Below are 13,481 nucleotides of genomic sequence, written 5' to 3' on the forward strand. Positions count from 1 at the left end.
TTATACAGCCAATAAAACTACTATCCTTACTTCGTCTAGCTGTCTATATATTTGCGATTGCAATTGATGGTTTGCATTTCGGGTGGAACTGACTTTCTTAGAGGCAGCCGCAGAAAAAAAAATTTGCTCAAAATTTTACTCGGCACAATGAACACACCCCCCAAGTTTGTGCACATTCTTAAGGAAAAAAGTGTGTTCATTATGCAAGTAAATGCAGTATAAACATCATGCCCCCTCTATTGTGGAGGAAAACAATGAATGAACAAACAAATTAATGAATTATTGATTAATTAAATTTATTCCACTGTTCAGAAAGGGGCAACGGACAGCAGGAAAAAGTTAAACTGTCATAGTTAGAGTGTACATGTGGCTCTATAAACAAAGTCGGTTCCAGAGCACACAATAAAACACAAGACTGCACAGTTTCAAACAGAAATGGCAGAACATAAACACACAATAAAACAATATGGCAGAAAACAAAAACTGCAGAAGTGCAATATCTACACACTAAAATTTACGGAGTGCTTCTTGAATTAAAGGGCCCCTGAAATGGTTTGGACAAATTTTGCAGACGTGTAGGGTACAGCTAAAGTTAATCATTCGCACCACAATTTGTGTGAAGCATCTCATGTTAAGAGAGCTACGGACAATTACAAGTTACCCTCCTTCATAGTCATGCATTTTCTCCTCAACTCGTTCGCTGAGTGATCAGGGCTAAGCTCCACCTTCATTGGCTATGCGTCACGATGGCACATCGTGTCGTCGACTTCTGGTTCTCTAGGACAGAGCGCGCAAAGCCTCTCCAAACTCTCCGCCAGCTGCTTGGCAGTCGACCCCAAGCGAGAGCTACAGAAGCAGTGTGTGTTGCGAGCATTCTGTCGCAGCGCCGAACATGTCTGGTATTCTGGTAACCACAGGCGAGCTGGGCGTTTCGACGGATGGCTGGAGGTACAAACTCAAGTTGATGAAGGAACTTTAGTGCAGATGTACGTGAGCAGCCTGACTGGTCTGCACGGTCCAGCCACCTGTTTGCGCAAAGCTTAACCTTCCAAACAAAGCAGTAATACTGCTCTAACGATGTGTAAAACATATTAAACATTTACAAAAACAACTTGTTAACAATTGCAATTGTGCAAAAAATTCATGCCAGCAGCAAAGAAGAATACATTTTATTACTGCTACTGTATGTGGTTGAGCTCTGTGCCAACAGGTGGCTGCACCACGCAGACCATTCACATTTGCGCTCCTGCTCATCCCGTGAAACGGCACGGTCAAACGGCCAGGCCCTGTACTTGAGCATGCCTGAATACTGGACTCACGAAACGCAGTGTAAAATGACGGCCGCAAACGCGCAAATCCTGGCACCGATTGTATAGCGGCAGTCCGATGCGCTGCAGCCAGTTCGCTTGTCTACTGGTTTGCAGAGGGACACAATGTCGCAGCTTGACATATTGCCAGTGGCTACGTTTGCAGCCCACAACGCAACAAACTCGAATCATGGTGCTCGTGAAAAGACTGAGATCGACTCTGACCGCGGAGCTCTCGTCAAAATGGAGGACGTTGTAACACAAGCGGACGACGCTTGCTGTGTAGCAGAAGTGCTTAAATGTAGTGAGAAATTGTTCTTGCGCATTCTCTTTCTGTTGCTTTCTTATTATAGAAACAAATTAACTAACATTCAAACTATTATGAACAACATTTGTTCACCATTAAGATGGAAAAATTATTGATGACATGCCTTGGGCAGCCAATGGGATAGCTCGCCCTACTTACGTCATTGGGGCAAACTACGTCAAATGGGTAGGGGCGACTTAAAATTCAGCCAAGTGATGGACTGCGATCGGCAGCGATGTACATTTTTAAAACCTTATAATAAATTACACGCTTAATGCGGAGCACTTACATGCGCAAATTAAGGATCAGAAGAACCTACTCTAACGACTCAACATGTTTGTACAAAATCATCAAAATCGTTTCATGGTCTCTTTAAGGAAGTCATAATGCGAATACGCAGGACTTACATCTACGAAACTTATGCCAGAGAACTAGCATGATAAACTGTAATGTTTGCTTGCCATAAATGGTCCGCTTTCAAAGAACAGCCTGTTCGTCTGCACTTCCTGCCAAAGCAAGACACATGCTGCCGTGACAGTGCCACATGAAGTCACTGAAAAGTTCCCCTTGTGAAATCTCAGTATAACGATTTTCAGGGAACCGCAGCAAATTGTTCATTTTTCTGAAAGGTCGTTAAAGCGAAACCCCCAAAATTAACCATTTCGGTAGCGGAGGCAAGTGGCAAGCACAAGCAGCAGCAGCATCAGCACCAGCACGAGCGGCGCCGTCGTCAGCGCCGTCGCCTATTTTATGTCCAGTGCAGGACAAAGGCCTCTTCCTGCAATCTCCAATTAGCCCTGTCTTGCGCCAACCGATTCCAACAAGCACCCGCAAATTTCCTAATTTCATCGCTCCACCTAGTCTTCTGCCGTCCTCGACTGCGTTTCCCTTCTCTTCGTACCCATTTTGTAACCCTAATGGTCCAACGGTTGTCTAACCTGTGCATTACATGGCCTGCCCAGCTCCATTTTTTTCTCTTGATGTCAATTAGAATATTGGTTATACCCGTTTGCTCTCTGATCCAAACAGCTCTCTTTGTCTCTTAACGTTATGCCTAGTAGTCTTCGTTCCATCGCTCTTTAAACAGACCTTAACTTGTTCTGAAGCTTCTTTGTCAGTCTCCAAGTCTCTGCCCCATATGTCAGCGATTGTAAAATGCACTGATTAATTGACCTCGGTAAACGTACTCCTTCACAGACTCAAAAGGCTGCCTGGCGATCCTGAATTCTTGCTCTCTTGCCCAGCTATTCATCATTATCTTTGCTTTCCGCATATTAATCTTCAACCGCCCTCTTACACTCTCTCTGTTAAGGTCCTCTATCATTTGTTGCAACTCATCTGCAATGTTGCTCATCAATGCACTCGCAAAACCCAATGCACCATCACCTTCGCAATAGAAAACAAAAAAAAAATATATATATATATATGGGAAGGCTCGACCTCGCTTCTTCCCGACGCCGCCCCGGATGCGGGAGCCGCCGGGGACCTTCTCCGTAGGCGTTGCCGCTGCTGGGAGGTGGTTATCAAAAGTTCAGAGCTGGCAGACCAGCTCTGGGCCGTTCGGCAAGTCGAAGGCGCCGCCCGAGTCCATGGACTTCGAGCCGCCACCTGAGGCCACCACAGCAAGAACTGCCGGACTATTCTTCAATAAAGTTTCTTCTTCTATATATATATATATATATATTCTTTTATAGCATTATTGGTGTTGTGCCAAGCTCACTATCTTCCTACAATGCCAAGAATGTTGTCAGCCATTTACTTCGCTGTGTCCAATGCCAAGTCATGTAAAATCTTTCAAAAGTGATTGCCCAAGAATACTGCCCCAACAACGGCTTGATAACATCCTTAGAGCTTTCTTCATGCTCATGTGATGGTAAGGCGCAAATGCCACGTCTCACATGGGCATCTGGGCGTCATAATTGGCATCTGGGCGTCACATGGGCATGGGCGTCATAATTGCACTCCACAGCAGTTCAGTTTCGGTTTTCGAAGTGAAAGTGACCGGAATTCATTGCAACGCAGAAGTTAGCAGCATCAGGTTATGCTTGGATGACTGGCTTCCAGTATTGCATTAAGGTGAACCGTCTTCACACAATGTGACGTGCACTGTCTTGGCACAGGGCCAGTAAAGCCACTGCCCGCAGATGCCGTGTCGCAGACGCCGTGTCCAGCGCCAATGCATGCCTACGAGACCGGCAATATTAATGATGGAATTTGGAAAGGCTCCGTGTGGTCTAAACGCAACCAGCAGGCTTCTATTTTTGTGACTTCGCTGATCTCGAAAGTCTGCTTATCTTCAATTTTTTTCCGGTTTCTATCATTTCCAGTTAACGAGGTCTTACTACACAGCTGCAGAATACCATTTTACACAGGACGCAGAGTTGTGTTTACCTCACCTCTCAGCAATCGAGGAAAAAGTGACAGCCGTGCCATCTGCTGGATCTGCTCAAGTGCGCTAAGAGCCTCTGCCCCAAGTAGCGACTGGTACTCAGACTTGACCATCACCGTGCACTGAGAACAAAAAAAAAAAAAAAAAAAAAAAAGAAAGAAAGGTGAGAAAATGACACCACCTCTGGTTGCTCATTAAATACAAAGCAATTCAGTAAAATTACTTAGTCATGCTAGCTGATTAGATTATACAGTAGAGCACTAAACAGCATGCAGCTTCATCTGTGCACAGCAATATGCCAAACACGCTTTTACAAGCACATGCACTGCTGTTGCGAACATGACTGCATGATGATGTACTGTTCCACCGTCTGTCTATTCAATTTGAATTCATTATCATCCACTGAAATCACAAAGCATGTCCAAAATCTTGCTGGAATCCATAGTCAACAAGGCTATTATCAGGTGCAACAATACGTATTGTCAAAATAAAAGCATGCAGCATCATATCAGAATACCATCAACCACAGCTTTCTCCACTAATTGGCCACGTTTTCTAAAAAAAGATACACCAACAGAATTCTAAAATTTTTCTACCAGTCTCTCCAAATTTACTGCTTCAAAATCTCATCAAAATTCTGGCAAAAGATAGAGAAATAACAATAAATAGAGTGTACTGGACTGCCTCAACAAACCAATTCGAGACCTCGAAAGTTCACTAATATTGCAATGCACTACACACACTAGGTAAGTAGTTGGGCAGGTCAAAAATGGGGCACATGAGACTCAATGACCCCAGGTAACAAAAGAGCACGAAAGGCACAATTAATCAGAATTGGCATAAAAAAGACAGCATACAGTCGAAACCACTTATGTCCCCTCATATATCTGATCCAAGATATAATGACTGATCAGTTATAATGATCACATTTCACTGCATATCCAATTTTCAGACCTTGATTATTGAAACTGCATCCATATATATATAACACAAATTTTTGCAAGTGCCACAATGTTACAACCAACACTTTACACCTAGTCATGGTAAAAGGATCGTGCATGTGAAGTTCCAAAAGCCCACAAGTGGGAACCTACTCAAGCCCAACTACGACAACGATTTGACTACCGAGATCAACGAGCACTGTGCATGGATTTCAGAAGCTGCGAGGAAAGTCATTCGCTTTGCTAGGCTAACCATGCTTTCACGCCGGGTCTTGGACTCGCTTCAGGGCGAGGCACTACAGCGTACGATGGTCATGGCCCCTGACATAGCAGTGGTGCACACTCCAGTGCTATCTCAGAGGCCACAACAGAGGCACTGCCGTTTTTTGTGCAGTTCTTCGATTGACACTGCATGCACTGTGCACTAATTTAAATCAACGGCCACACAAGCATTGCTATCATATTATTGTTAATATTTATGTGACGCAAGTTGGTGTGAATGCGGCACGGTGCGCTACTGCCACGCAAAGAGTTGGCAGTTACTACACCATAATCAGGAGATCACAGTTTGTTGATGCTTCGTTTACGTTGTTGCTGATAATGTTTCACAGTGACATTCGGCGTTTCAAACTTTAATCTTCTTTTTTACCCAAAGCGGCGTAAGAAACCTAACTTTCCAGCTCTCAGCACACATGCGGCTGATGCCACAGCCGTAATGGCAAGACCTTTGCAAAATTCCACCATGCCACAGTGGTTTCCCCTTCCAACCAACTACAAACCTTCACCATCATACACAGAATTCACTCGTATACGACTGATACTAAAATACATACCACAAGCTCTCAAAGAAGAACTGGTGGGGGCTGCCCTTGTAGTTACGAAATAGCAGGTTAGTGAACACAGCCCGGCACCGTCTTGAAAGAACTATGATGCCACATTTCGCTTTTTTTTTTTTTTTGGATCGAGCTTATTTAATGGAAACCTGCAATCAGGCGCAGGAAAGTGCCAGGAACAAAAATCAAAATACTGAAAATACAATTTTCAAACCAAAGTGGTGTTGAATTGTAACTGCCGACACCAGCTTGAGTGTCGTTAATTTCTGCACGTTTTCAAAGGCACCTTCACGTATGATGAGCTACCGCTACAACAACCCTTTTCGCAGAACTATTGAGCTTATTAGAAATGGCTTCGACTTTATATAATGGCATAGAAAGCAGCTGAAATAACCTGAGAAACTTCTGTGCGTTTGTTTCCTTGTCCTGTTTTCATTAATTGCCTAATAGATCTCCTTTTCATAATTGTAAAGCCAGCTTTCCTGTGGGGCAACATGCCCAACTAATGGCGGCGTGGTCATTTTTGCTAACAGCATGTAGAAGCACAATTTGCTTGTATACAGTGAAACCTTGTTAATGCGTACCAGCCTAATGTGCAATTGCAGTTTAACACATAGTCACGAAGATTCCCCTACCCAGCTGACACTGAACCCCATGTATTGGATGACTGCTTAAACCGTAGTCGCTCAATGCCATCAAAAGGTTAGTGCGTATTATTTTCTTTCTTGTTCTACATGCACAGGCACAAAATCGTCAAAATCTCATTTGCACAGATTCTCAAGTTGCGAAACCTGGACGTCATCTGCCAGCGATAGTGACGTTAAACATGGCCACCATTACGTAGTTCCTGCTTATACAGCTGTTGCCGACTGCAGAGAACAAAAGCATGGCCTTCGAGATTGGCATCCGGTAAGGCGAAGAAGCTACTGGTCGCTGCCAGTAGGGGTGCAAATTCACTGTCGCCATCGAACCCAATCCAATCCAATTTAAGTAGTAACCATGCAGAAGCAATTTTTTTTTTTTATGTACTATAGGCATTTCTATGCTTACCCAACTAGAAAAATGTCCCTCCGTCCGTCCGTCCCATAAGACGACCACTTTCAAGATAAAGCCCACAGCAGCGAGCGCCTCTACCTTCACACTGCCTGTCGCTTCAATGCGAACAAAGTGGCAAGAACACAGCACTGACAAAGCCACACCCTGCCACTTCTGCAGATCGCTTTCAAGCTGTGGGCCCACACGTCTCTCTTCAGCGCACAGAGGCGAAAATGCAACGCGTGGGGCTATTAGCAGTCAGCGCTCTCTGTCCATATGGCAGATTATTTTCAAGATATGGTCCGTGCGGCTGTGCCATATACGCAGGCGCTGCTAGTGTACGTTTCATCACGGATCATAAATGTTCGATGAGGATGGATAAGGCGCTAATGAGCTATAACAGCTTATAATGACCGGAGTCATCAGCGCACTGGACGTCACCGCCTGCAGTACTTTGCTTGCATAGTCAATGTACCTTGCGCCGCTGTCTGCACCAGTTTGCGTCGCTGCAGTGCTCTTGTTTGTTTGCACTGGCCATATCAAGTTTCATAACATCGATAATGACACCGGGCTACGTGGAGATGAGCAAGTGGCACAATGCTTACGCATTCTTAGACAACTCACAGAGAAGTTCCTGCATGAATTTTTTTTCTTCATTCCGCCAGTGTTTGAGGTTGTGGTGTTGTCGTGGTGTTCAACGATCTTTGCTGCGGGGTGTTGTGTTTATGTTATTGAGAAGTCGACGCTGTTACATATGCAGAGTTTCCTGATAGCAACATTGTTGCCGCCGTTGCACCTCGCCCATCTTCAAGCGAAAGTGATGACAGCGACGATGTGGAAGTGGACAATGGCTCTTCATTATATGATGAGGCGCATGCTTCAGGCGTCATGCAAGCTTTCGCAGAAAAGTGGGGCCTCGTGGACAAACTCGCTCGAGGCCTCGACCTAGTTCGAAGATGTCGAGGCAAAGCCACCACGGCAGCAAATGAAGAAGTCGATTTCTTGCAGCCTACCCACAAATAAAGTCTGTCTGAGTATGTGTGTTTGAGAGCATCGTGACATAGTTCTTTTCCAGCTGGTAAGTAGCTTCTAAGTGGCATTGGAGGTAAATTCATATATCGTTTAGTGTGTACCTAAATGTTCTTCCCAGCTGACTACGTATTAATGAGGTTTGACTGTATTACGACATCAAAAATGTAGACTTACCGTATTTATTCAAATCTAGAACGCTCTTCCTTTCCAATAAAATGGGTCCAAAAATTATGTGCACGTTAGAATCGAGTATGACCCGAAATCTGCATCACCATACGCCACTGGCATTTTACATGGCCACCTCGTACACACTTCGAGCCTAAAGAACATTTCTTTTTAGAGCTGCTGTAACTTCCTCCGTGTGCTGTAGTACATGGGCTTAGGTTAGTCCATCACCCATCTTCCCATTTCCTGCGTTTGCTTGTTTGCTCTATCAGAATGGAAGTCCCGACTGTGAAGACGGAGAGTTCATCATGCTGCCTCAATTAAAAGGAAAGTGATAACGTGTGCGCAGACGGACGAAAATTGTGCCACCATCACGGGCGTTCGGAGTTCCCGAAACTTGCGTGTGGGACTGGTGCAAACAGAAGGAGAGGCATTCTACTCCGGTGGCTGCTGCATACAGCACGGCCCTTATCTTGAAAGTGATCTGCAATGGGGACAGAGTCAAGACGCACTGCGCTGTGTTCTCATCCCTTAGTTCGCGTTGAAGTGAGAGGCAACACGAAAGTCAATTCGCTCACTCCTGCTAATGGACTTCCTCACTGCAGCGTTTTGATAGTGAGTTTCCACAGTCATCAAGTGAGACATGTTTATGTTTGCTTGTGTGTGCATGACACCATGCTTATTAACAAAGCTAGTAAGCAAATGTTTACAAACTTATACGGCTGATAAAACTACTATCCTCACTTCGTATAGCTGTCTACTAATTTGCTATCACAATCGATGGTTTCCCTTTAGGAAAAACTGCGACTTATTTTATTCATCACAACTTCAGTCCATAGGGAGTAAATGTTTGTTTTTCCAAATACTGTTAAACCTCAATATAACAAACTTCAATTTAATGGCATTCTCTATATAACGAAGTATTTAAATTTTTTTTAACTTCTTGTCCATATAACATCGTGTATTTAGAAACTCAATATAATGAAGTGTGTTTGTATGCGATTTCAATATAACGAAATTTCACTGCCACCACAAACTAACAGCGAGAAAATAAACGGAAACTTCCGCGGATACAGATGGTGAAAGGATTGAATTACAAGCAGCTGTTCGCAAACACACCTCTCAAATAACGCTCCGCACCACAAGAGCGACCACCGAAGTGGAGCCGCATCATGTTCCATATAAAGACCAACTGCAATAAGATGCCACTGTGCCCGGCACACTGTGTGCTTTAGGTGCAAGTGAAGGTGTGCGAGGGTGAGAAATAAATCTGGTGGCTTCACGAGTGCCGCCTTTGCACATGAGCAAAGGAAGGAGGAGAGGGGAGCGAGCGAGCCTGTGGTAACGTGACAAGCGAGCACGAGGGAGCGGGGGAGAAGAGGTGGAGTGGGGGGTTAAGTTGGCGCACGTCTCAGTTTCTGGCGTGCATTCTGGCCGTGAATGTGCATGGCTGTAAGTGCGGCAGAGCAAATACGCAGCCGTGCACCTTCTTTAGAGGTAACCTGCCAGGTGTGCAAAGAGTGGGCGTGCCGAAACGGCATGCCATCATGTAAACTATCTTCCCACGGCGTGCCATCATGTAAGCTATCTTCCCATGCATTAGTATTAGAGGTTGCATAATCTAGAGTTTCAGTGACTCATTGGAGCGAGAATCAGATGAAGCATTCGCTCTCCGCCGCTGGGGTTTTTCATGATAGCGTAATCCCAGCGCGGACAAAACTATTAGCCGTTTGGGTGGATTGCGCGTCAAAACGTGGCTGGCTTCGCTTAAAGGAGTGGAGACATCAAAATTTTCGTTCATGCATTTGTTGAGTTAAATGTTGTGTCATGCTTCAGGGAGCACGATGCACACAGCGGGATTCATATATATCCGATAAATAATTTAATAATAGCATTATTATACCGAGCAATTTCGGTTTCGCTTTCTGGGCGCCGGGGGATGCTATGATGTCACAGAGGAGGAAACGCAACATGGCTTGGTCACATGGGTCACAAAAAATAGTGACGTAAAACGATGCTGCGTCGTCTGCTCGCGCGTAGGCGTGCTCTCCCAGCAGAGGTAAACAACTGGCGATTAAAAGTGCATGTTGCGATTATTATAATTATTGCGAAGAGCGACAACAACGGTAAGAAAATATTGCGGCTTGTGAGAGTCAGTGATTCATTCCGAAGCACCGTAAGCTTTAGCTTTGAAGTGAACCGGAAAAGGCCTAGCGACGATATCGGCGGCGCCGAACGATCAGAGGCGGTGAGGCTGCCGTCGGTGCCAGAGTGACCACTCCTTGTTCGCTGATTGGCCGCTTCGCCGTACGGCTGCCGCACAGGTGGGTTCCGGGCCCGTCCTCTCTACGGCAAGGAAATCTCACCGTTCGTGAGCAAAATCGCCGTCGCACGGGGGCCCGCGAACGGCAAACGGCGTGCGGCGAGACTCCGTGCTGGTAACGTGGACGGGCCCTCACATTGAGAAAGGCCAAGCGAACGAGAGACCGCTCCGAGCTGCCGAACTATGCGACTATGCGAGGAGAGAAGCGGACAAGACGAACGCCGCATATCCTGGTCCCTTTCAGAGTCGGCCGGCTAGTGTTACACGCAGTTTGCCGTTCGCGGGCCGCCGTGCGGCGTTCGTATTGTGCACTCCTCTCCTCTTGTGTCTGTGTCTGCATGCCTTACCCCTTCTTTGCATTAAGAAAGGATTTCTATATGCCTGTAGCTCGGTCATAGTGGAGGCTATGCTCGGTTGCTCGGCTCAGCAGGCTCCGTAATTGGCATTTTATCGCTACTCATCATACGTCACGTATTTGTGCTGGCGTGCTATGACGTCAATATTTTCGTTCCTCCTCTGTGACGTCATAACTGCCGCGCTAGCGATGGGTCTCGACCACGAGAAGGAGTTTTTAATGACTTTTTGGAGCTGAATTAAAATTATTTTGAAATGTTTGCAGCGTCCAATACCTCGTTCTGGGTGTCCTTGCATACGAAAGCAGCCTACAACATGCTTTCTATAGCCTCAAAATTTGGTGTCCCAACCCCTTTAACATCTACTGCCGATCTGAAGATATCGTCAACGTGGCATGAAACTGGATCATTCTTCGCCGAATCCCAAATTCAACAAAAGGAATTGTTTTCTCATTCAAAGTTACTTTTTGCGATTGTTCGATAATTCGGAAAATACTGCAGCCCCTTTCAGTGTAAGAAAGATCGATTGGCTACTATACTTACTTGCATAAAAGGTCGAAGTTCAATAAAAGGAAATTTTGATGTAATGAAGCAATTTGCCGATTTCACCGACTTCATTATATCAAGGTTTAACTGTAAGAGAAAGTTGTATTTCCGTATGAAAGAATGAAGTGCACGGTGCTGTAAAGGACTTTTTTGTTAGCTCACGGCAAACGGGTGCTTGTTACAATCGAGGGCGCGTAGTTCAGTAGTTTGCGTAATGAAACCGTATGAAAGAGTAAGGCCCTAGCATGTGCAGCTAGCACTTTGTCTTGCTATGAACAACAACCGGCACTGCCATTAGCTGGGCTAATATGCAGTGCACAGATGTGCACTGGTGCATTAGGAAAACGGTCTCTGAAGTCAGCACTCTGCTAACTTACCAGCTGTCCATTGGTGTCATTCCATGCCTGATGCCGCAGCAGCACACGTTTCCCACCTGGTGTCAGCTCCCACAGGTCGTACCATACGTCTCCTTGTGGCTGCATCGAAAGGTCCAGTAGTACTGCTTAGTGATACTGCCAGCAAGCCTAAAAACTAAAGACGTATGTATAGTGAAATTTTCATTATCAGCTTTGTAACAAGCCTTGTGGTAAAATAAACTGCTTACTTGATGCTTTCATACCAAACTACCGGTTAGTATAATGACTCAAAGAGTATGAGCCTGTGTGAATAAAAAAAAAATGATCGCTGAATAAAACTTCTACCAGGAATTGGCTGATGGAATGCTAGAGGGGGAGAGAAGAGATAGGCAAGGAGATTCACTCCCTCTAGCGAAAAGCCAGAAGACATCAAGGTCTGGTTCGGTAGGACAGCAGACCTAAGAGTCCATCCAATGTGTGGTGCTTTCCTTTATGCTTGTCCCTGGATCGCGCTGAACTGAACAAAACCAGAACAGATGTTACAGGTCTAGTGTGCCATCTTTACATCTGCAGCAGGCAGGCAACTCTGGGTGATGTGACAGAGTGTCGTCGGAGTTTGTCAGCTGCTGTTTATTTGACTTGAAAGCTGCCCACTTGGTGGTGAGGCTTTCAGCGAGTGTGGCACTGGCACGGAGCTTATTAATCAGCATTTCGTTGCCCTAGCTGAGGTTTTTTGACATGGCTTGGTCATTCGCAGAAGTATGCCTGCTTTGAGTTTCCTTGACCTTAACCTTCTGTCCCCTTAGAAATAGTTTCAGACCCTCCACATGTCTTACAAGTGGAATGTGCCTTGGAGGCAGTTGGAAAAATATGAAAGAAAACTTTGCTGCCACCTTGTGGGCTTTCTCCTTGCCGAGGCAGCACACATGGCTGGGAATTCAATCCCCACTGGGTGCGACATCTTGCGTGAGCAAGCCATTACAAATGGGCTATGGTGCCTTGTGAAATTCATCCTGTAGAGTATGCCATAGCTTCCTTGGGTGCCAGCAAGTATCTTGATACATGGAACCAATGGTATTAGAAAGCAGTTTGAGCACTTCTGCCTCATTCAATGCAATATGAGAAGTAATGAAAATAGCTTTCTGCTCTGTACATGAAGAGGTAGGAAAGTAGTACTCAAAAGCACGTGCCCCAGAAAACATGTGCCTGTAGGTGAAAGTTTTCCTCGTTCGAGATCTCAAGACAGGAAAACAATCTGCACACCGTCACTACCATGTGACGATATGGGGTTGTGAGCTTCACGTGACTGCATCGTGCCACATGCACAACTGTACATGCTCCTCAAACCTTCAAGCGTGAAATGAAGTTCCAAACACAGAAGAGAGGCAAAGGAGTTCTCCCTCCTTCCATTCTTTCCCAACTTTCTATGCTCAAATGGACTTGCCTGTGAGCCAGCTGCACCTGCCCCGCATGTGGAAAGAATGTCACGCAAGACCCATGCTTCCTTCTCCACTTGTGTCCCAGCAGCCTTGGCATCTATTTCTACTGCGCATTGTGCGGCCAGCTTGGTATTGCAATATGGTTGCAGTGCGTGCTTGTTTCTGCCTGCAATTTGACTGCACTGGTTTATTCAACAAGTGGGGAGCTCGCACAATGATGGCTGAACCTCTGGCACTTCCACTTAATGCATGACACCGCATTCAGTGAAGAGGAAGTGCACAGTGATACCACTCAAAATGAAGAGCGGCATCGTCAGAGGTCACAATACCAAGGCATGCACGTTGGTGTGGAATTATGCTCTAGCAGCTGAAAGTTTCAATGACCATTTGTTCCGTAGGCAAATTGCTGGACAATTGGAACACTGTGGACTATGGGCAGAAAACAACGAGAAATT

At 45.5% G+C, this 13,481-nt stretch overlaps 1 protein-coding gene across 5 annotated transcripts in view; it reads right to left on the reverse strand.

The window, feature by feature from the left end:
* Positions 1–13,481, reverse strand: part of LOC142573066 (uncharacterized) — a 241,610-nt gene that overhangs the window by 147,156 nt on the left and 80,973 nt on the right. For all 5 annotated transcript variants that reach the window (XM_075682580.1, XM_075682583.1, XM_075682582.1 and 2 more), the window contains exons 11-12: positions 11,609–11,707; positions 4,011–4,125 (exon numbers count right to left, since the gene is read on the reverse strand). In XM_075682580.1, the coding sequence (XP_075538695.1) occupies positions 4,011–4,125; positions 11,609–11,707 (214 nt within the window). The remainder of the gene's footprint in view (positions 1–4,010; positions 4,126–11,608; positions 11,708–13,481) is intronic.

This window comes from Dermacentor variabilis, chromosome 2, assembly GCF_050947875.1.
Source record: "Dermacentor variabilis isolate Ectoservices chromosome 2, ASM5094787v1, whole genome shotgun sequence".
Taxonomy (NCBI): Eukaryota; Metazoa; Arthropoda; class Arachnida; order Ixodida; family Ixodidae; genus Dermacentor; species Dermacentor variabilis.